Below are 20857 nucleotides of genomic sequence, written 5' to 3' on the forward strand. Positions count from 1 at the left end.
TTACTATTTGAATAATTTGATTGACTTCTAACATAATTTCACTGACTTCTAACATAAACCACCCTATGTGTAATGTTCCATTCAAGTGTAATGTTATAATTTATAATGCATTAATATATGGCTAGCTATTGTTTTTCGTAGTAAATAAAAAGAGCAATCAGAATCTGGTAATGCCCAAACGTACACTGGAAAGTAGTTTCTCTTTTCATTCTCAATAATTATTTTGTATACTTGGACATTTTTGAATAATTAAATTGTTTTCTTAATATTTACTGTCTGTAAAATTGGCTGTAATAGAACTAATTCTACTTAGTGTCAACTAATCATCTCAAACTTAGCACATCCGTAACTGGATTACCTTTCTTCTCTCCAAAAATTTCTTCACCTGTTGTGTCAGTTGATGAAGATCCCGTCCTTCCAGTTGTTCAGGCCAAAGGTCTCAAAGTGTCATCCTCAACTCCTCTCAACTCCCACTTAATTTGTCAGGAAGACTGCTTTTAAAATGTACCTGAAACCTGACTATTTCTTACTGCCTCCTAAGCACCATTATCTCTCTGACCACTTCCATCCTGCTCCCCGGCTGCCTCAACTGAGCAACCAGGGTGATGCTGCTGGAATTCAAGTTCTATCACGTCCCCCTCTGTCCAGAACTCTGCAGTAAGGGCTCGTTGCACTCCCAGTCAAGGCCCTCACGGGGCGCGCTGGAGGACCCACATTATCAGGCCCTCAGCGCCTGCTCTTGCCTGCTTGCTCCTGTGGCCGCAGGACACTGGCTTCTGCTGGCCTCTAGCTTTCCCTCTACCCGGTGGAGTGCTGTTCCCCAGATAACTCGCCTACTTCTTCAAGTCCTGTTCAAGTCTACTTCTCAGAGGCCCACTTTGAACATCCAACTTGATATTCCGACCTGCCTTTGCCCCGTCCCTACAACCCCAGAGCCCCTCCCACTCCCCCTTAGCACTTGCCACCTTCTGATGAATGGTTTCTTGCTATGTTTTTTTGTTTCTTACCTTACCTTTTGTTCATTGATATGATCAAGTGCATAAGGCTCAGTAGGTATTCAATAAATATTTGTTGAATTAGTGAAAAAGTAAAAATAAAATTTTAAAAGCTGTGTCTAGATTAGTAAGAATTTATCTAGGGGGTATATTTTGGAAATGTCGAGTTCTTAATGGTTGTGTTAATTTATACTCCTTTTGAACATGTGTGAGGGTTCACATTGCTTCATCTCCTCACCGACACTTGGTATTTTTGGTTCATCTGATAGGGTTGAAGTGGTATCACATAGTTGATTTAATTTGCATTTCCCTGATTATTAATTAAGTTGAACATTGTTTTTACCGTTTACATCCTTTGGACTCTCAGGGAAGAAGTGTAAGATGATTTTAGCTGTCATGAACTAGGGGTACTGGTAGGACCACCTCGGAGGGGTCCACAGAGCATTGGGAACACCGGCCTCTGTGGTGTGTAAGAAGGATGAGAAATGGCGAGAGGGAGAGAGGGAAATCGTTTTCATTTGTCAGTTAAGTGAAACTGTACCAAAGTTCACACTACTTTCCTCTGACACAGTGTTTCTGACACTAGCCATTCATCTACCATCTTGAGATTTTTGTCATATACATGTAACACTTGCTTTTATTTAAAACGTGTATATTTACTGGTTTACTGTACATTTGTATTGTCTCTCACTGAAATAGAGACCCTCTCTGTGCTTCTGAAATAACCATGTACCTAATACCCACCATATCAACATCATTAAACTGTCTCCCCACTAGAATATGAGCTCCTTGTTGACACATTAATTAGTGCCCTCATGTATTCCACAGATTTACCAAGGACTCTGAGGGTGGATATTGGGAATACAGTTTTGATTGAAAAACATTCCTTATCTTCACAAAATTGCAGACTTGTGGAAGAGAAAACCTTACATGTATAATGTATTTAATATTTTATTTGTTGATCTATTATTTTAATACTACTTACTGCTACTTAATAATCATATAATAATTTATTATAAATCCTTTGGAAGAAAAGTAGTACACAGTGTGGAAACAGTTTATGAATAGACATATTGACATGGGAAAAGCCAGTGGAGTTATCGCTGAGAAGCTGGCTGACACATGTTGTTTCATTTGAGCCATTCAAGCATCTAACAGTGTCTGGTACATAATAAAGAGTGTTGACTGGGTAAATCCTAGGTTAGATGGGTAAGTCATTTTATAACATCTTTACACACAGAATTCTAAAGAACATACTCACTCCTTCAAATATTCTAGTTTGGAATACTGAAATTATTCCTAATATGAAAACTTTTTTTGGTGGATTATTGTCTTATTTTACAATTTTGGTATACTGTATAGGAAAATTTTCCTTAAAGTTAACAAATAACTCATATAGAAGCTCCTTCCTTTCCAATGGATACTGTCTCTAACCATTGCCCCTAAGCGTATCTTAGAATGCATTTTCATAGTGAACATGTCATTTTGTCCTCGGAATTTCCTTCTTTCTGTTGAAAGAGAATGAGGTGTATCCATTGGTACATCTGTAGCTCATTGCGAGATATATATATATATATATATATATATATATATATATACACATACACACACACACACCTATGTATATATATGCATATGTTTGTAAGAACTGGTAACGGGCACAGAATGACGAAATCTAGGCCAGTGAGTGTCAGGCAACTGTCAGCCAGCTGAGTTTATAAAAGAGATGAGATTACTGCAAACGAGGGTAACTGGAGGAAAATGGGGCATGTAATTAGGAGACATGATTCTCCACCCTTATTCCAGAAGGTAGGAGACGGGTTTAAAAAAAACACAAAGATGATTTTATTTGATTTAAAACCAGTTATAGAAAAACACATACATGTTATGTAATCTTTTACCCAAAATATTAATCTAAGGGAAAAATGATAACTGTTTTTCAAACTTGAAGTAATTCCTATGCTCATTCAACATGACATGTTATATTCTCTCATCTACAGAATTCCTCATCTGTTAGGGAAATTCTGTAGTATTTCAGGGAATGGTCTGCTCCTATTTATTGAGCGAAGAACTTACTAGGAAGCAAATAATTTGTGGTTTGTTAATGCACACCAACTATGAATGCAACAGACAATAACAATAGAGCCTCTGCAACCCGTTTTTGCTGGATTAAGGGGCGAGGAGCAGGGCTGATGACAACAGGAGCTGGAGGCAGGGTGCCAGGCGTGCAGTCAGAAGACCCTCGCTACCCCAGGCACATCACTTAACCTCTGTAAGCCTCCATAGTCATTAGAGGTGAATAATGGAACCTACCTCGGGACCGTAAAGTAAAAATTTCCATCAAGACCAAATGAGATAAGGTGCTTTTGTTAAATGGGAAGATGTTACAGTGACACAACATCTCGTTCCTGTTGTTTGTTATTGCTTTGCTGGCTTTTGTGTCTATCTGCTCTGGATTCGGAAATATCCATTGTCACTCTATTCTTAGAAAAACTGTTTTGTAGTAAGCAGTGTATCCCTAGGAATTTCAAGGTGAAGCACTTATTTTCTCTGTTTAGGCAAATAACTGCTATGCCACCTCTAATAGAAATTGGAAGCCCATAGCCATCTGTAGATGCCTAGATGTTTAATAAAATCTCATTTAAAATGACCTAAAATTAGAAGGACCACTTGCATCTTAGAGACGGCATTTCCCCAGGGTGCAGAGCAGATGTTCAGGGTAGATGGAGGTCCTTGGTTAAGGCTCAGTAAAAATCTGACCAGACCCCTTGGCAAAAGATGATAATGCTCAAGATTTTTACACCCAGGACACCACAATATTCTTTTTTGTTAAAGAATAAATATCAGTGAGATACTGAATTCTATTAATTCTTTTTCTACAGTGCCTCCAAAGCCATTACATCTGCAGAATTTACCTTCGTCCAATATACACCAAACCCCCAGGTATAAAGCTTTATCTAGTGCAAAACCAAGGATGGAGGAAGTTAAGCCTGACTCTGCTTCTTGTGTCTCAAAAGAAAAACCCAGTAAGGTATCAGACCTCATCAGTCGCTTTGAAGGAGGCAGGTAAGAACTAAGCACAATGGAAGAAGGCAGAGGGGAGAGGAAAGCTGGTTTTTAAAAATCGCTTTAGCCATAGATTTTTCTAACTAAAAAACAGTATTCCATTGGGTTTGGCAAGCCTTTAGAAAGAGTAGATTTTTAAAAATACTTAATCTTGCCCTAATATGAACTGTCACTTGCTCTGTGTTACCTGTGTGCGGCACTGGGCCCCCAGCTTACCCACCGCCCTATGTGCCGTGTAGAGCCGTCGGCAGCTCATTTCCTGGTTCCTCCCCTGCGGTGTGTGTCTCTCAGTGTGTTATTCCTGGGGGCCGTTCTGTTGGTTGCTTGGTATCTGAGTTGGAGAGGTAGGAGGTTGTCAATCACTGTGTGTTTGTGACTACCTCCTGTGGGCCTCCCATTTCTGTGGCCTTCTCTTCTTTCTGATCCACGTTGTCTGACGTGGGTCTTCTGTATCCACTCAGTTCATTTCCCCACCCCGCCTCATACCCTTCCTTGTACTGAACTAGGTTTTGTGAGGAGATATCGCTGATAGCAAAGTCCAGACTAAATTTCCATTTTGTGTTTATTAGATATGATTTTATATTCTGTAGTCCTAATGTTTCAAAAAAGGTAGGTGAATGGTATTTATTTCTCACTTAAAAATGAAAACAGACTCATACAAGTTGCTTTCCTATATAGTTTTTTCTTAGAATTCCCATCCCTGACTTGGAATTTTTTAAAATTATCAGCAGGATTTTTTTATCTGTTTGTATTTCATTGAACAATATATATAACTTCACTTTCATCCTTTAGGTCACATAGTTCTATTCACTCCAGTGTAGTATTCAAGAATAGTTTCCCATTCAGTAATTTCATTATTTATAGGGTTTATTGTCATTTATGTAACAGATCACAGCTTGGAAATACTTTAAAAATTCTCTAGATGTAATGAACAAGTACAAAACTACCATCTCCCTCATTTAAAATGAGGCTATATTTAGTAAGTTCTGGAGCAAAGTAGCTTGTGGGAACTTAAGTCATAAACTTCAACATTTCTCCCGCTAAAGTATGATTTTTAATACCTTTGCTGTCTTCAGTTATAGTAATCTTTACTAGAATGATTCAACTGTACTTAATATTTTTTAGTTTCTCAGGGCAAATTAACCCAGCAGCACAGACAGTGACCCCACATTTGGGGATTCCCAGGGTCATGTCCAGTGACTGCAGGTGATAAGGAGGGTCTGGAGCCCTGACTCCTAACTGCCTGCGCATGTGTCCCCGGATGTGGGGGCAGCTTTGGGGAGCCCTGGATGGGCCTGTATTCCGGAAGACTAGTCATCTGAACCTCACCCTTTGGTAGCACTGCTTGCTTTTTTTCTCCATACACAAAATGTACATAGTTTTTCTACCTATTAATACCAGTTCTCTTTTACTTGTTCAGACTTCACAGATCCCAAGTCATTTTTTGCTGCAAATCTTGAAGGTTGGATCAAAGGAGAAATGGGCTGTAGTGTACGACATTTTAAGCAAACTTGTTCCAAGTGCAGATAGGATCGTAATTGGAGCATTTGGGCAAATCTGGTGAAGAGGCGTTACCTGTGGCAGAATCCACTGCCCATGGGAAAAACAACTCTTGATCGTAGTGAGGGCCTCCCAGTAGGAACTGGCCCTAAAAGTGTCTCTGGTGTTACAGCAGGGCTCCGGGCCTTCAGCGGGACGGGTGTGCCTCCTGTTGAGGGGCGTCCGTGTGCCTGCAGGGTGGCGCTGGGCTGTCATCCCACCTTCTACAGCTTAAATGGGCACTTGTGGGTAAGAGGTCTGGGCAGGCTCCAACTGAGCACAGGCACCTGAGAGGAGGAGTCGGGTCCTAGACCTGGTCACACTGTTAAGACCTTATGCATGTATCATAATTTTGCTCTTTGCCATAATCCAAGGAACATTGTTTCGTGAGGACGAATGATTTGGGGGATGCGCCTGAAGCAAGTAAAATCTGTTTATTTACTTATTACAGTGATTTCTTTATTTGAGAGTAAAAGAAATCAGCCTTTTTAACATATGAAAGCTCCAGATTCTAGAAAGAAAGAATATTTTCCCACAAAACTGAACGCTGTCCTTTCCCAAGGACACTGTTAAGCCAGCTTTCCCTCCCCGCCCTCCCCCCGTCTGGCACCCACAGAGCCGCAGGGGTCTGCCGTGGACTGGTTCAAGCTCTGACTTTACTCTCTGCTGTCCCACCCGTCCCTACCCGACTCACATGCATGGCCCCTGGATGCCACTTGTTCCAGGGAATTCCCGCCTCCTTTACAACGGTCCTGTCTAACACTCCTAACCAAGCCTTAAGTCTGGCTCAGAAGATCCTGCCACTGGCTTCCTGGACACTGATGTGGGCAATAAAGGGGGACAGTGTGATTTGAATCTCCCTGATCTGCTTGGGAAATTACCTAAGCTGAGGGCGTACTCTATTCAAAAGCAAATGTCAGCGGTGGTGTGAGTGCCACTTAATTATACTGACAGCCTCCCGCTTCTCCCTACCAGTTTTTTTCCTCTCCTTCCTGTGCTGCTGAGCTTACGCGCCTTTTCCCTCCGAGTGTCCTGAGCCACCGTCCCGTATGGATGAGCAGCGTCTGGGAGGAGTGGTGGGGCGGGAGATGGCAGCATGCATCTCAGCCCCCAAGACCCTGCGGACTGCCTGGACTGTCCTAGGCTGTGCTTCTAGAACCATTAGAGGAAAGATGCTCTTCACTAAACATCCCTTTTCAGATGGAACCACCTTGTCTTTATTCTAGAACGTTTCCTTGCCAGTGTTTTCACACTTCTTTGTATTTTATCTTGTAGCGCATTATCAAATTACAGTGACTTGAAGAAAGAGTGTGCTGTGAACCTGAATGCTCCTTGGACCCCGGGAAGGCATGGATTGGTGACCACGCCTCAGCAGAAACCCCCCTCCCAGCGCCCCCACCAGAGGCAGGGAGATGAGACCGAGCCGCAGGGTGTGCAGACAGGGGTGGCCAACGGTGTGACGGCAGCGCAGAACCAGATGGAAGACGAGGACGGTAACGCAGCCCCTCGGAGCCCAGATACTCCTCCTGAAGGCTTGCTCAGCGCAGCCTTAGTGAATGGAGACAGATCCGTGACTGCCCCCGGCCCTGCGTCGCCCGCAGCGAGCGACGGTGCTGGAAGCGCCCGGGACGGTAGCTGGAGGACTGCAGGTCCGGGCGCAGCACCCCCCCTGGAGGAAGGAGGGGCAGACACAGAAGCCAAGGCGCAGGAGGGGGAAAACGGAGAAAGCCCTCTCGACCCGGACCAGCTGGACCAGCACCAGGAGCTGAAGGTAAAGTGTGAGCCTGGCCGCCGAGTAGCAGGACCCACGGCCTGGTCTGCTGCTGCATGAAAACTCCTTCATAGCGCGCCTGAAATGAATGGGTCAGGTCACCCACCCTGCAGTCCTTAGGCTCTGGCTGCTAATGGGTGCTTCCCCTACTGTACGAGGAGATCTCTCACTTTTTCTTCTTGTATAATTTCTGTTGATCACTGTTGTGATTTCCAGAGACAGAACAGCCCGAAGACTTTGATATAGGAAAACCACATGCGTATTGTTTTTGCTTACATATTAAAAAAAGTCCTTTGTTGCTCTAGCCGAAAGGGCTGCATCCCTAATGTTTATGAGCTAAACAAAAGAAAATGGGGTAATCTTTGCTATTCAGACATTAATCTAGTCAAAGAAGTAGATCTGGATGACTAGCAAATGAATATGGAAATCATTTCTAGGCTTCTTTTTTCTTTTGAAGTTTTCTAATTAATACATAATTTTATAATAAACAACTTAATCCCAGACTTCAAAGGCTCTTTAAAAACCATCTTAGTTCAGCAATTCATTATAGAAGTAGAAACAGTTCCAGAAAGCTGAAGCGATTTTCCAGGGTCACAGTAATGGCTTGGACCCCTTGTGCCCTTACTTCCAGGTCCGTCTGTGTCCTGATGTAAGAGTTCACAAACTTAAATGCCTAAATGTAGAAATTGTCAGTGATTAGCAGCCATGAGTAATATACTCGAGACAGGTGAGACTGTGGTGAACTGGAAGTTCATATCCTTTCTAAAGAGGGCAGCCGTTCGGTGAACCACCTGACTGGCGTTTCTGCCCATGTACAAAACCCACACTAACAAAGAACTGATTTGCTAGTTTGAAATGTTCATAATTTACCTGTGCTAACAGCAGAAACTTTCCTATAATTCAAGTAACAAGACTGGTGCATCTCTATTCTTTATTCTTGTCAATATAATGCTTTGGAAAGATTAATATGTGTGGCTTTTTCAAAGTACTTGAAATTTCTTGGATAAAAGGTTCAATGAAAACATCATAACAAAATTCCCTGGCTAGAAAGCTGTTTACATCTCTGAAGACAAGAAAAAAAGTTTCCATTGCTTAGTCTGTCTTGCTGATTATGAATAACAGTCTACATAGGAGACTAAAGAATTGAAAATTGGACAATTACAGGAACATTTGTAAATGAAAAATCCAAGTCCTCCATCTATTTTTATGGTGTCGTGTCTTAACTGGCATTAACATAAGCAGAAATTCAGAAGGATTGATACTAAATTATTAGAGTAAAAAGTGATTGATTAATGTTTTTAGAACTTGAACTGAAATGAAATCCGGGTCATGGTACAATGTTCCCTGGCCCTGGAAAAAAATCCCAAATAGACAAAGAGCCAGTGATCTTTTTTCTCCTGGTTAGTGAATTAACTTTAAAAACTGACTCTCAAGCAGGGAAAGTTTAAATAAGGAAGTGGGTGGGAGAAAATGAGTCATAATTGGGAACATTATCTAAAACATTAAAGAAACAGGACATTGCAAAGTCCCCTTTAAAATCTCTTTGCATCTCAATATAGCGGTAGGTTTTTAGTGTCTGTGCGTGAGGCATGGTGAACAGGAGAGGAGTTAAGGACCAGGAAACTGGAGATTCTGACATCTGTCCTCTTGCATTGGGGATAATGCCACCAGCAAACACTTGTAAAACAGTAAGAACTGTTCTTATTGAGGGAAAGACTTTAACTGGCGATGAAGCCTGTGGTTACTGGATAGTACTTGTTTTTTTTTTCCTTTTCATATATAACATGTATTTATCTTCACAGATGAGTCCTGCTTGGTTTGGAAGAGGCTGAGTAGGGCTTTGCTATTAAACTAGTGATACATAGAATAGTTCAACCAGGCTTTTTCCTAAATGGGCATTGAAGGAGTGGATGGCACATGCTGTACGTGGAAGAAGGAAGCTTCCTCTGCAGAGCTGGTGCTGTCTTCCATCTAGAAAGGAGGATTGGCATTTCATACTCCTTTTAGGATATGAGCAGAGTATGATTTTAAGGCCCTGTGGAGTGATATATATACTAATTTTATGCTGTTACATGTATTTACATTCCATTGTAGCATACCCTCCAGATTGTCAGCTGCTGCTTAAACTGACTTATATTTATGAAGTTGTCTAATTCAAATACATTTTAAACTAACTGGACTGCTGAGGCATAATGGAATGTTTGAGTTTCACTATGCAGACAATGAAAAAAATTACTTCAGTCTTCTTTAACTCGATACAGGGATTAACATCAGAATAGTCTTAAATAAATTTCATTTAAACCAGTATTAAGTTTAATGGATATTTCCTAAATGCCCACCAGGAGCAGGAGAATGACGGGCTGGGGAATGGAAAGTAGAAATGGAGGAGAATTACAGAGATTGTTCAGGGAAGTAAATACATAGTAAAGTATGCTTGGAACACTTCATTCATTAATAATGGAGAACTGACTTGAAAATCATCTCAGCTTATATGTCTCACTGATTATCTGATGCGTTCTGATCAAGAATCGCTTTTGGTGAATAAAAGGTAAATGTTCTTTACCATCTAAAAGGTAAAGAACACCTATCTCATTGAAATTATTGTCTCTGCCATACCTTAGCAAAGCTACACCTTTCCAATATTTAAACTTTTTGCAGCACCAGTGATCTAGAATATAGACACCACAATGTAAGCAGGTATTTTTTTAAAACCTCAGAACTAAAGGAAACTTGTCAGTATTCTGTGATATCTTTCGCTCCCACCCACAAGGTGTTACCTGTATCTTTAAATTAAGGGCCATTATGTATAATCACAGATTAAAAGACTGAAATCTACTAAAGGGGAGATGTTGTTATAAGGAAATTTATGAAAATTCATGAATCATGGGAAAGGTAGAGGCAAAGGAACATCAAGGCACCCGGGGGGTAAAAGTGTTATTACACTTCCTGTTTGGCATGATGAATTTGCGTTGTCATAAATAGCTTAAACGGTATTAAGAGACTCAGGGAATGGGCCAGGACATTTTAGAATGAATTTCACTTGAAAATAGTTATCTTTTCCCAGATTTGTAGGCTTCAGTAGGTGAGCTTTAGTGGAAATGCACTAATACGGAATGCTGTGTTCATTGATCGTGCCACATAAATGAACACTTCTTTGGCCAGTTTTCATAGGCCTTTTAATACCCAAGATGCACTGTAACAGGTTGTACTGGTAGATGTTTGTAATATTTACTTAGTGTTTCCTTCCTCTGTGTTTCATATAGCAAGCCAAATATAAACATATAGATGTATGATTTTAAGACTAAAGTTTATATAAATAACTAGTTTGTTATTGGCAATCAAAACTTAAAGTAGCAGTGCAGTAAAACTCTAAATAGCAGTTTTAGCAAGACTGTAACAAACAGATTTTTTTTAAGTTAATCCTTCATTTCACCAAAAATGAAAGAAATTCTAAAGTGAGATATCAGTGAAGGGGTCTACAGAGTAGAGATACAGAGAGACATTTTTTTTAAATGTAAATGTTTATTTCCTTGTTATTTCTGACTTTTAAAAATCCCAATTTGCTTATATTTTCATACAAGCCTCACAGGTTTTAACCTTTGAACATACTCAAGTATAACTAAAGATAATCATCTCCCAGGGAAAAAGAATGACAGAATCAAACTGAGAAGTAAATTGCACATAGAATACCAGTAGTGTAATCCAAGTTAACTCACTTTCCCTCGTTTTCCTTCATTTCCCCCCATTTAATTGTAATTCTTTAAGTTGCTGATTTTGCAGCCTATAATGGGAGGTATCACAGTTTCCTGGGAGTAAACTGTAATGCTTATCTTGGTTATCCATTTCTTTCGATGGGCTACAAGTTCTTTCTTTGTAAGGTTTTAAATTTCTCCCAGTTCCCTTTTTGAAAAATAAAGGAGGGAGACTATTGAAGTCTTGCTAGATGTGAGGACAAATAATAAGTGACTCCTCAGCCATTTCTTCTCCTGTCAGTGAGCTTCGATACCAGGAAGGTACCAGCACAAGGAGATTGTCCAACCTCACCAGCCAGGCTGCTGCTCCGATTACAGCGAAAGCTCCATCCAGCGGTTAGGGGTTTCGGATGTGTAGGATAATGGAAAAGTTGACTCACTGACCGTGTGGGTGGGTCATAGAAGTCTTGAACATAGCTTTCCTTTATTCCTTTAGCACCAAATGGTGAATTTAGGAAGTTCTTTATTTTGTGGCAACTCTGTTTAGTATGTTGAAAAGGTTAAGAAGGAAAAATGAAAAAACAATGAACTTCAGAGAGCCCACACCTGAAGATATCACCTGTTGTTCAACTTGAAAGTGCAGCATGCCAGGGCTCACTCGCCTGGGTGCTAGAAACAGGAATGAACAAGATCAGCCCTGCCCATGAAGCCTCAGAGGAGAGAGACTGAAGTAAATCACCAGAATGTGGTACAAGAAGTGCTTTGGAAACATAGACGAGGAAGCAGTCGCATCTGCAGCAGAGCTGGTGGAAGGGCAGGCTGTTGGAGACGCAGATGGATTTGACTTGAAGGAAGAGTAGGAGGTTGCTGGGTGGTCCAGAGTAGCTGGGCATGGGGTGAGGCAGGAGAGAGGAGCGCAGGCAGGCAGAGGGCGAGGGTGAGAAGCGAGCAGAGGCAAGCTGGTAGATGCCTTATTTGGGGGTATTTCTGGCATCGTAATAAAAGACCAGAAGGGCTAGAGAAATGAGTGTGGAGGTCACAGGAAAATATAAGCTAAGGACAAGTTGCAGCGGGTTTGTATCCTTACATTGTATCCTTTTTTTCCTAAAAGCAGTGGAGACTTTTTTAAAAGACTGTAGAAAGTCTGAATAAAAAATTAATAATCCTCCTAGAAAGTCAGGAAAATGCAGCAAAACACTAGAATACAAAAATCACCCACAGTTCTACCATCCAGAGAAAACTGCTTTGATATTTAACATTTCAGCTTGTTTTTCTGAGCTCTTTAAAAAACACGCATTCAATAGCACAATGTATGGTCCTTCTGCATCCTGTTTTGTAGGGTTAAATGTAGGTGTTTTCCCGTGCTCTTTCAAACTTTCCATAAGCCTAATACTATCTGGCCTCAGAGGCTCTTAATTAAAGCAGGGAAGTGACATGACTATACATCTGTGGGTTTTAGAAATATGAGTCAGATAAAAGGAAAAACAGATGGAGCCGGGGGCATGGTTAGTAGGCACGTGCAGATGTGAGAGGAGGAGGCCCCCAGATGGGCAGAGGGTCAGAGAGACGTCTGAGGACCCTTCGACTGGGTGTAGGGAGGGGAGAGTCACGGTGACGTCCAAGCTTGGATGAAGTGGCAGGTGGTGCACCAAATACTCAACGACAAGAGAAGAGAAGGAGTAACATACGATGGGCGCCAAAGTGTTAATTGGGTTTCGACATATGGAATTTGAGGGACTTGTGTGGTGTCCACGTGCAGATGTCTAAAACAAAAATAGAGTATTCTGGGGACACTGTGGTTTATTGGTTAGGGATGAAGGCTTTAGAATTAAGAGATGAGCTCAAATCCCAGCTCCAGCGCTTACTAGGTGACCTTGGCTTGGCCCTTTAACATAACTCTGCAGGCCTTGGTTTCCTGACATGGTAATGAAGTATTCAAGGTGGCAGACAGGAGATAAATGTGTTTGGAATCAGGGGAGAAAACAGAGTTGCTCATTAGGTTAGTTTTGTACTACTGAGTTTATGGCACCTACCAGACAGGCATTTGGAGATATTAATTAAGCTGGTGGAAATGGGCCTGGAGCTCAGGGAAGAGGATAAACCCGTAAGAGGATGGACAGATGGTGTGATTAATGCTGCCAAAAGAGAACGTGTAGGAACAGGAAGAAGGCCAAGGCCTGAGTCCTAGAGACCACAACATACTCAAAAGGGGGACATAGGGAATTGTGTGAGAGGAAAAAGAAGAGAGGTGGGCTGTGTCATGAAGCCCAACAGGGCTTGAGAGGGTGGGGGGCATGGACGGCGGGGTGAGCTTCTGAGGATGGCCATCATGGAGAATAAGGAACTGGGAGTTAATCTGGGGACCTAGGCCAACCCGGCACATCATGGCCAGCTAGCTCAGTGAACCTGGGTGATCACATCAAATCGAGTGACTGTATTTTGTGTATGTGCTATGTGCAAGGTGCTGCAGGGAATACAGAGAGGAGACCCTCTGCTGGGGGGGAGGATCACCATAATGACCACTGCTCAGGATCTCATGGGGGAAAGGGGAACACAGAAGCTAAAGCCAAGTTTTGGGGCATGGTCGAGAGGGCACAGTCCCTCTTGTTAGCATACATGGGGGCGTCAGGCAGAGAGTCTGGACCTCACTGAGTGAATGAGCTGCTGAGACCCCGGCGTAGAGGGGACTCGCAGGCTTAGTGCTGGGTGTGTTGGTTTGGGAAGTTCCTGTAGAGGCCAGTAGGCTGTCCGCAAGGGGTGGGGCTGGGAACTCGAGGCCAGGGGAGAAGGTCAGCTCTCGGGGTGGCTTGTGACCAACATACTGAGGGCCCAGGTCAAAGATCGTGGGACCTATCAGCCGTCTCCCAGCATTGCTGAGTGGCCGGAACTCCGGAAGAGAAGGAGCAGGCTTGGAGCAGGCGTGAGCCAGAACAGCAAGTCAGCGGCGCCAGGAACAGTCAGAGTCAGGGATGGGGTGCACAGAGTCCGAGCTGGGAGGTTTGGGAAGGGCAGGCGGCCAGAGGTCATGGTGCACACGAAGGTCTGTGTGCACCATGACCATGTGCACCCTGTGGGTGTGAGAGAAATGCAAGGGCAGGCCTTAAACGCAACAGTTAGAAGTGGCTTAAAAAGACAAAAACAAAACGAAGAAAGAGCAACACACCATAGCCTGGTGGTCAGGAAGATGAACTCAAGAGCCAGGTGTTCTAGGCCTGAACCCTGGCTCAGCACCTCCACCTGAGCCCCTAAGCAGGCCGCCTGCGCCTCTGTGTGCCGTAGCCCTCTCAGCCGTAGGACGGAGATGACGCCACCACCCACAGCGTCAGGATGTGGCACAGACCATGTAACAGTACCTTAGAATATGATGTTAGCTGTGTGTTAGTCCAATAAACATAAGATATAATCGTGTTTTCTCGCTGGTAAGTTAAGATGAACGGACTCAGGACCCGAGGTGTCCTCTAATACATCCAAAACTCAACCCTCCCTGCCTGGGGCACCTCCCAGCACCTGTCCTTTCCATTTTAAACTGAGGGGCTCCCTTACAGGCAGGGTACATGGAGATCAGTTTACAGGCTTCTTCCTTCTTAACTCAGGTTTTGTTTATTTTCTTTCTTTCCCTTACTTGAAGACCATAGGTCATTACCGCAAAGCACTCCTTTATATGTACAAGGTTTTAACTCTAGGGAATTATCATCAGAAATACTTATATGTGGTCACCTAATTATTTTAGATGTTCTGCCTAGACTTGGAATAAGTTAATTCCATTATTGGTGGTGAGTATATATTAATCTCTTCCTACTACCCGGTCTTTAATTTCTGCAAGACCCAAAGGACAGTCGAATCTAACATCCGCTAACTTGGGTGTAAGAGCAAAGTTCTCTCTTTGCTACCACTTCACTTCCTGTCTGATCTTGTGCAAGTAACCTTTCAAATTGGCCTTCTTGCCGCAGGCTCTGTTTTCCCTTCTTCCCACAACATCTCAAAGGGATGTACTCTAAACCTTCAGATTAAGAGCTCTCACTTGCCTATTCTCCTGATTTGAATGGGACAGTGTAGTGGATGTAAGTTTGGAAAAATATTGTTGCTGGGTTGAAGGTCGTCTTGGACTTTGCTCTCGAAGCTTCCTCAAGTCAAGGATCTCCCTGAAGTAAACAGACAGTAACACTCTGTTAGGATGCACTGGGAAGGGAACACCACCTTGTGTCGTGGTGGGTGCGCTCTGTTCCTCGTAATGGGGACCTGGTGATAAATTTCTTCCTGATTACAAATCTTCCCTGCGACTGTGTCATCTTCCTTATGGCATGATGACATGGTCTTAATTGAATACAGAATCTTTGTATTTTTTTCCCTTAACCTTATTTTCTCGTTCCGCACATTCAGGCAGAGTTCTCTTAGTTAAAAGGCTGTGACAGAGCATGAACTTTGTTTTCACAGGCCTGGCTTGGTCCCTTGTAGCTGTGTGACTTCAGGCAGGTCACCCAGCCTCACTAAGACACAGCTTCCTCATCTGTGAGATGAGGAGATGCCTCTGCCTCACAAGAGCACTGTGAGGAATACGTTAGCTAATGCCTGTTAAGCACCTAGAATAGCACCTCGCACACTCTAAAGCATCTTAAGGTACTAAATAAGTAGTGAGGTGTCACTGTCTCTCACTTGGGATAGCTTCTCTTGATTTCCCAGCTCCTCAGTACAGTGAGAAAGAATCTATAGAATTCTGGAATATTGGAACAAAGGTGTCTAGAACATTAGAGATTTTAAGATGCTTTTTGAGATGATAGGCCAATTATGTGATATTCAAATATCATTGGGATCTAATTTTAAATGATCACCTGGAGCGACACATCAGAGACTTTGATGTCTGGAAATACATTAAAAATGACTATCAAAATTTTGATACATCTCAGGAATCATGGCATAGCATCGAGTGTTTATTCCCTAAGTTGAGTCATCTTGTTAGAGTGAAGGACGTCTGGGAAACCAGAGACGTGCTGCATGTCCGTGTAAAGCCACGTCTTCCTCCTCCATGGAAGAATAAAGTTAACTGGCAGCAGATTTGGGTAGGAACTTCCCAGGACCAGAAAGACATTCATTCTGGTCCTATAAAAACCCAATAATTTATATATATAGTATTTTAAATATAACCTCTAAGAAATATATGGGAAAGGCTATAAGAACTTTTAGTCATTTTGAGTAAATGTCTTTAGAAAAAAAAAATTCCTTCATGCTTCAAATGAAATCACATGAGAACATGTATATTGAAGAGTTATAAAGCATAACTGAAGAATTATAAACATAATAACAATATCGGATTCATCTTAGAGTAATTGAAGATTTTTGCCCTTGAAACATCTTTACGGAAACTGTAAGTGTTCATTAGCATTTATGAAACTCTTTGCAGAACATCTGCATCCCTGCCTGGTGGTTTGAGGCATGGGGCAGGGCTTACGGCACTAAGATTTTGGAGAATGAATTGCTGGCTCCACACGGGCATTCTCTGCCCATCCAGCTAATGAGCTCTGTGAGCTGCAATGGGGTCTCTCTGTCCCAGCTCCTGCCATATGGAGGAGCCATGTCAGACCGTCTGGAAAGAGCTGCAGGCGCTGGTGACATCTGTGCTTCAAGGAGACGGAGCTGACACTGCAGCACGTTCATCGGCCAGCAAGGACGGCCACTAGGCAAGCAGGCTGAACTAACTCGAGGGAGAACTGGGCCAGTCTTTGCTGAAAGGTGACCACTGGAGGTGTGAAGGGGCACAGGAATAGCCTAGGAAGTCCATTACTCAGAGAGGAGTGAGAGAGAAGCAGAGAAAAGTAAATGGTATAATCTCTTAAATCTTTTCCGATTTGGTAGTTTAGATACACTCAAATGTATTTTTCTTTGAGGCAAGACTCAGAGAATCAGCTTTCAGTCTGCTATACTATCATATTTATAAATGAAAAAAAGCCCATCTCAGATATTTTATAAATATCAAATGCCTTTTTAATAGCAGATTTATAATTATTTTTTGAACATTCAATCTGTATGTTAGGCTCCAATAGAAGCAACTAGGATTATTTATTAAATCAGTATTGTGTTGTAACTATCATAACTATTGTCCAAAGACTCACAAGAATAAATTCTTAGTAAAGTGCTAAATAGAAAGTAGGGGTTATGTAGTTTTGGAGTGGCAAATATTAAGAACAGTATTTATATAATGTTAACCTATTTAACTTTCTATTAAAAAAAAAAAATCAGGCTACCACCCCAGTGTAGCAGCCATTTCAAAAACTACCTTCCATTTATTAAGCATAAGTCTGACAGAGTGATAAGGCCCCGTGCATGCAGATGGATCGATCATGTATTTCTCCCAAATATAGATGAATTTCAGTAATGGCTTTTTAAAAATTGGAAACCATTACATCAAATATGACTCAGTTTTTTATAACTGATAAGAAGTGTGCTTTAAGTAGAATTTATGTTGGAAAAATAATGTATAATTTAAATGCATGGTAGCTATCATGTTCCACTTTTAAGTGGATGGTCTGTGTTAGTCTGCTCACCTGTCGGCACTTACTACAGTCCTGTTTTTGCTACAAAGAATGTTTAGAGTGAGAGCCAACTATTCACTGACTTGCTACTTAAAATTACATGCTTTCTACATGGTTGGAGTCTGATTGAGTTACTTTCTGTGGGTGAATTACCTGGCTTTTCTGAGCTCTGGGGTTTTGCTGTGTTAGGTTTTGTGGGTGTGTGCTGCCTGTAAAATAGGAATAATAACGGCACCTATTCTATAAAGTTGTAAGGATTCATCAGTTTATGTAAGACAATTACAGCAGCGTCTGGCACATAGTGAGCGATCAGTGAGTAAGTGTTGACTGTCCTTCTGGTGGCATTTTCACTGCTGTGATTAACCTAAAGCAGGGCTCCGTGGGTCCGTGATTTTCTCACCTCCACCACAAAATCCCCAGTAACGTCTCAAACCTGCATATGAGTGATTAAACCGTACATCAACAAGGTTACTTTTGCTTATGTTTGTGTTGGCTTCAGCAAGGTCAGGGACCTACCGTTGGAAGACCATCTGTGTGGAAGAAACACAGCTTTGCTGATACTACCGGCATCCCCCTTGGATTTTGCAAAATGTAACCAGGATACCCACAGTTTGCCACATTCAGCTAAAGTATGATTTGGAGTCAGCAAAGATTATTTCTGATAAAGCTTCTATTTTTAGATCCTGTAGGATGTGGAAGACCTCAGGGTGACTACATTGCATGGCAGTAATAGACACTATGATCTGTTGGTTAATGAATTCCCTGACTCATAAAAGATGTATTATTTTGTCTTGGCACAAATTCTGCTGGCTTGTTTTCTTTAAAGATACTGGTCAGAACTGGAATCAGAACATATAAAAGTGTGAGTGAGTCAAAAAGATACATCACCACCACTAGAATAAAATAAGAGCTAGAAGGAACAAACTACGAATGCTAAAAGCAGTATAGATGTATCTCAGTGCATTTTGATAAGTGAGAGAAGCAAGGTGAGAGGCACATACTGTGTGACTCCATGTACGGCGTCCTGGAAAAGGACAGGTCAGCGGTTAGCAGGAGCGGTCACGGGAGAGGCGTGTGGCTCACTACAAAGAGATCTAAGGAAGGTTTCGACGGAAATGTTTTGTATCTTAGTTGGGGTACTGGTGACATGATTGTAAGCATTTGTCAAAACTCCTAAAATACGCACCAAAAGGGTAAAGTTTACTCTTTGTAGATTGTATCTCCGTAAATCTGGCTTTAAGAAATGAACCAAACACAGTCGCTTGTAGCATTTGACCCAGGCTCTAGTATGTACTATGAGTACATAGAATGCCGCATCCATCTTCCTCTGAGATGTTGATAGATTTCTTATGTATTTACTATGGATTTGTGTTCATTTATGACAGGCTTGAAAGTCACATTTTTAGCTCATTAAGTATTTTACTTTCTCCTCTATAAGTAGTAATTGCTTTGAAAGTACTGGAAAGATTTTCAGTTTCACAGAATATACTGCAAACATTTCACAGTGTGTAAGCTTTCCATGTTGATGGGGATGCTTCTAGCTACAAACACCACCAGTAACAGTTGACCTGGCATAAACAGTAAGGATGTTTATTGGCTTCATCTGTGGTTATGGGCCGGCTGCTCCATAGCACTCAAGCCTTACACGTTACCCTCATTTACATGGAGCACCACAGAGAGATCACTTTCTCTGTGGTTCTTCCTTAAAAGTAAGGAGCCCCCTTTTCCAAAGCCCCTCGGTATATATTCCCTCCTGTTATCTTGGCTTCTGAACCAGTTGCTGTGGGTTCTGGATTGTTAACCGTTCAGGACCTCCCTATTGATCGGGGATAAGTTAGTTTCTCCAAGGCAAAGGCTGCGCAGTCGGGGGGTGCAGATACACTAAGCAAATCCAGACATTGTTAAGAAAGAGGGAGAAGGTGCCAGTCAGCCAAGCAACAGTGCTAGCACTTTACCCTAAATTTATAACCTTGACTAATTGTGGAATTTGATGACTGCATAGTTCTTATTTCAGTATTTCTGAGACCACAGACGACTCAAACAGTATTATGTTCCCTTACCCAAAGAGTTCATGTAAAAACACTTCATTTCAGGGCTGCTATGAGAAGCAATGTGGAGACTTCCCACGTTAGGGGGATGTGATATAACAAGCATAAAGTAGATCTCCTATATGTTAATACAGTGAAACATTCATACAGCTTAATAGTGTTTTACACAGTTTAAAATGTAGCATTTACATAAATAAGACACTGGTATAAAATATACCTTGGTCTGCTTTGGTACTAGAGTTTTTACTAAACCCTCCATACATTCCTGGAGTGAAAGTGGTATTTTAGCAAAGTAACTAGGTAGACATTTCTCAATAAAAAGATGTTTAGATATAAAATATTAAATAAGGTTTGATGGGACCAGCCCAAGGGTTTGGATAGTTGAAGAAGGCTCCAGGGACAAGGCATGGAAAGTCAGCCATCAAAAGGAAGGCAAGCTTAAACACCTAGAGAGAAGCACTGAGAGGATACGCCAGGCAGAGAGGGTGGAGGGGAGAGGGGGCATGTTTAGATAATGGTGGATTAGATGATTGGTGATTAGATGGATTGGAGGGAAGGATGCCTGTAAAGAGAAGAATGAGAAGGGAGTTTGAGGACGTGAGTAGAGATGAGGGTTGAGCAGCCCTGAATGGTACACGGAACCTGGACTGTATCCTGTTGTGAGAGGGGTGTTGAAAGCTTGCTTTCTTTGGGAAGTGGGACGATCTGGAAAGAGCAGTTTTAGAAGGATTCTTCTGACAGCAGTGATCAAGGTGAGCCCAAGCCGAAAAACAGAATCAGCTCATTTCACAACGATTGATCGGCCTGGGCTTGAGATGTGGTAGGAGCGAAACCAGGCGGCGGTGACGAGCACTTAAAAGGTAGATTCCATGACATTTCACATCAGGGGTAGGAGTGGGTAGCTGACTGGTTTATGTAGTAGGGAACTAAGTTTAAAGTAACTCAAGGTCCAAAAGCCGGATGACTGGAAAGGGATGGAACCTTTGCCAGGATGGTACCATTCAGGTTTGGGGTAGGAGTGACAGTATTGAGGTTTTCCAGAAAAATGAGTTTGGCCTTACATCGACAGCACGTCAGAGTGGTAGCAAACGTCCAACAACAGATGAGATTGCTGCTCATCCATCCATTCAGCAATATTTCACTGAAGCATTGTCGACGTTCTATCATAGAGCCATAGCAAGGAAAAAACGTTGCTGTCTTTATGGAACTAGCAACATTA

At 42.1% G+C, this 20857-nt stretch overlaps 1 protein-coding gene across 10 annotated transcripts in view; it reads left to right on the forward strand.

Annotated features, from left to right (window-relative positions):
• FGD4 (FYVE, RhoGEF and PH domain containing 4) overlaps positions 1-20857 on the forward strand; it is a 188314-nt gene that overhangs the window by 133537 nt on the left and 33920 nt on the right. For 9 of the 10 annotated variants that reach the window (XM_036889359.2, XM_057491980.1, XM_057491979.1 and 6 more), the window contains 2 exons: positions 3878-4061; positions 6876-7371. In XM_036889359.2, coding sequence (XP_036745254.2) covers positions 3878-4061; positions 6876-7371 — 680 coding nt within the window. The remainder of the gene's footprint in view (positions 1-3877; positions 4062-6875; positions 7372-20857) is intronic. The other variant, XM_036889367.2, reaches the window with a different exon arrangement.

Source organism: Manis pentadactyla, chromosome 14 (assembly GCF_030020395.1).
Source record: "Manis pentadactyla isolate mManPen7 chromosome 14, mManPen7.hap1, whole genome shotgun sequence".
Taxonomy (NCBI): domain Eukaryota; kingdom Metazoa; phylum Chordata; class Mammalia; order Pholidota; family Manidae; genus Manis; species Manis pentadactyla.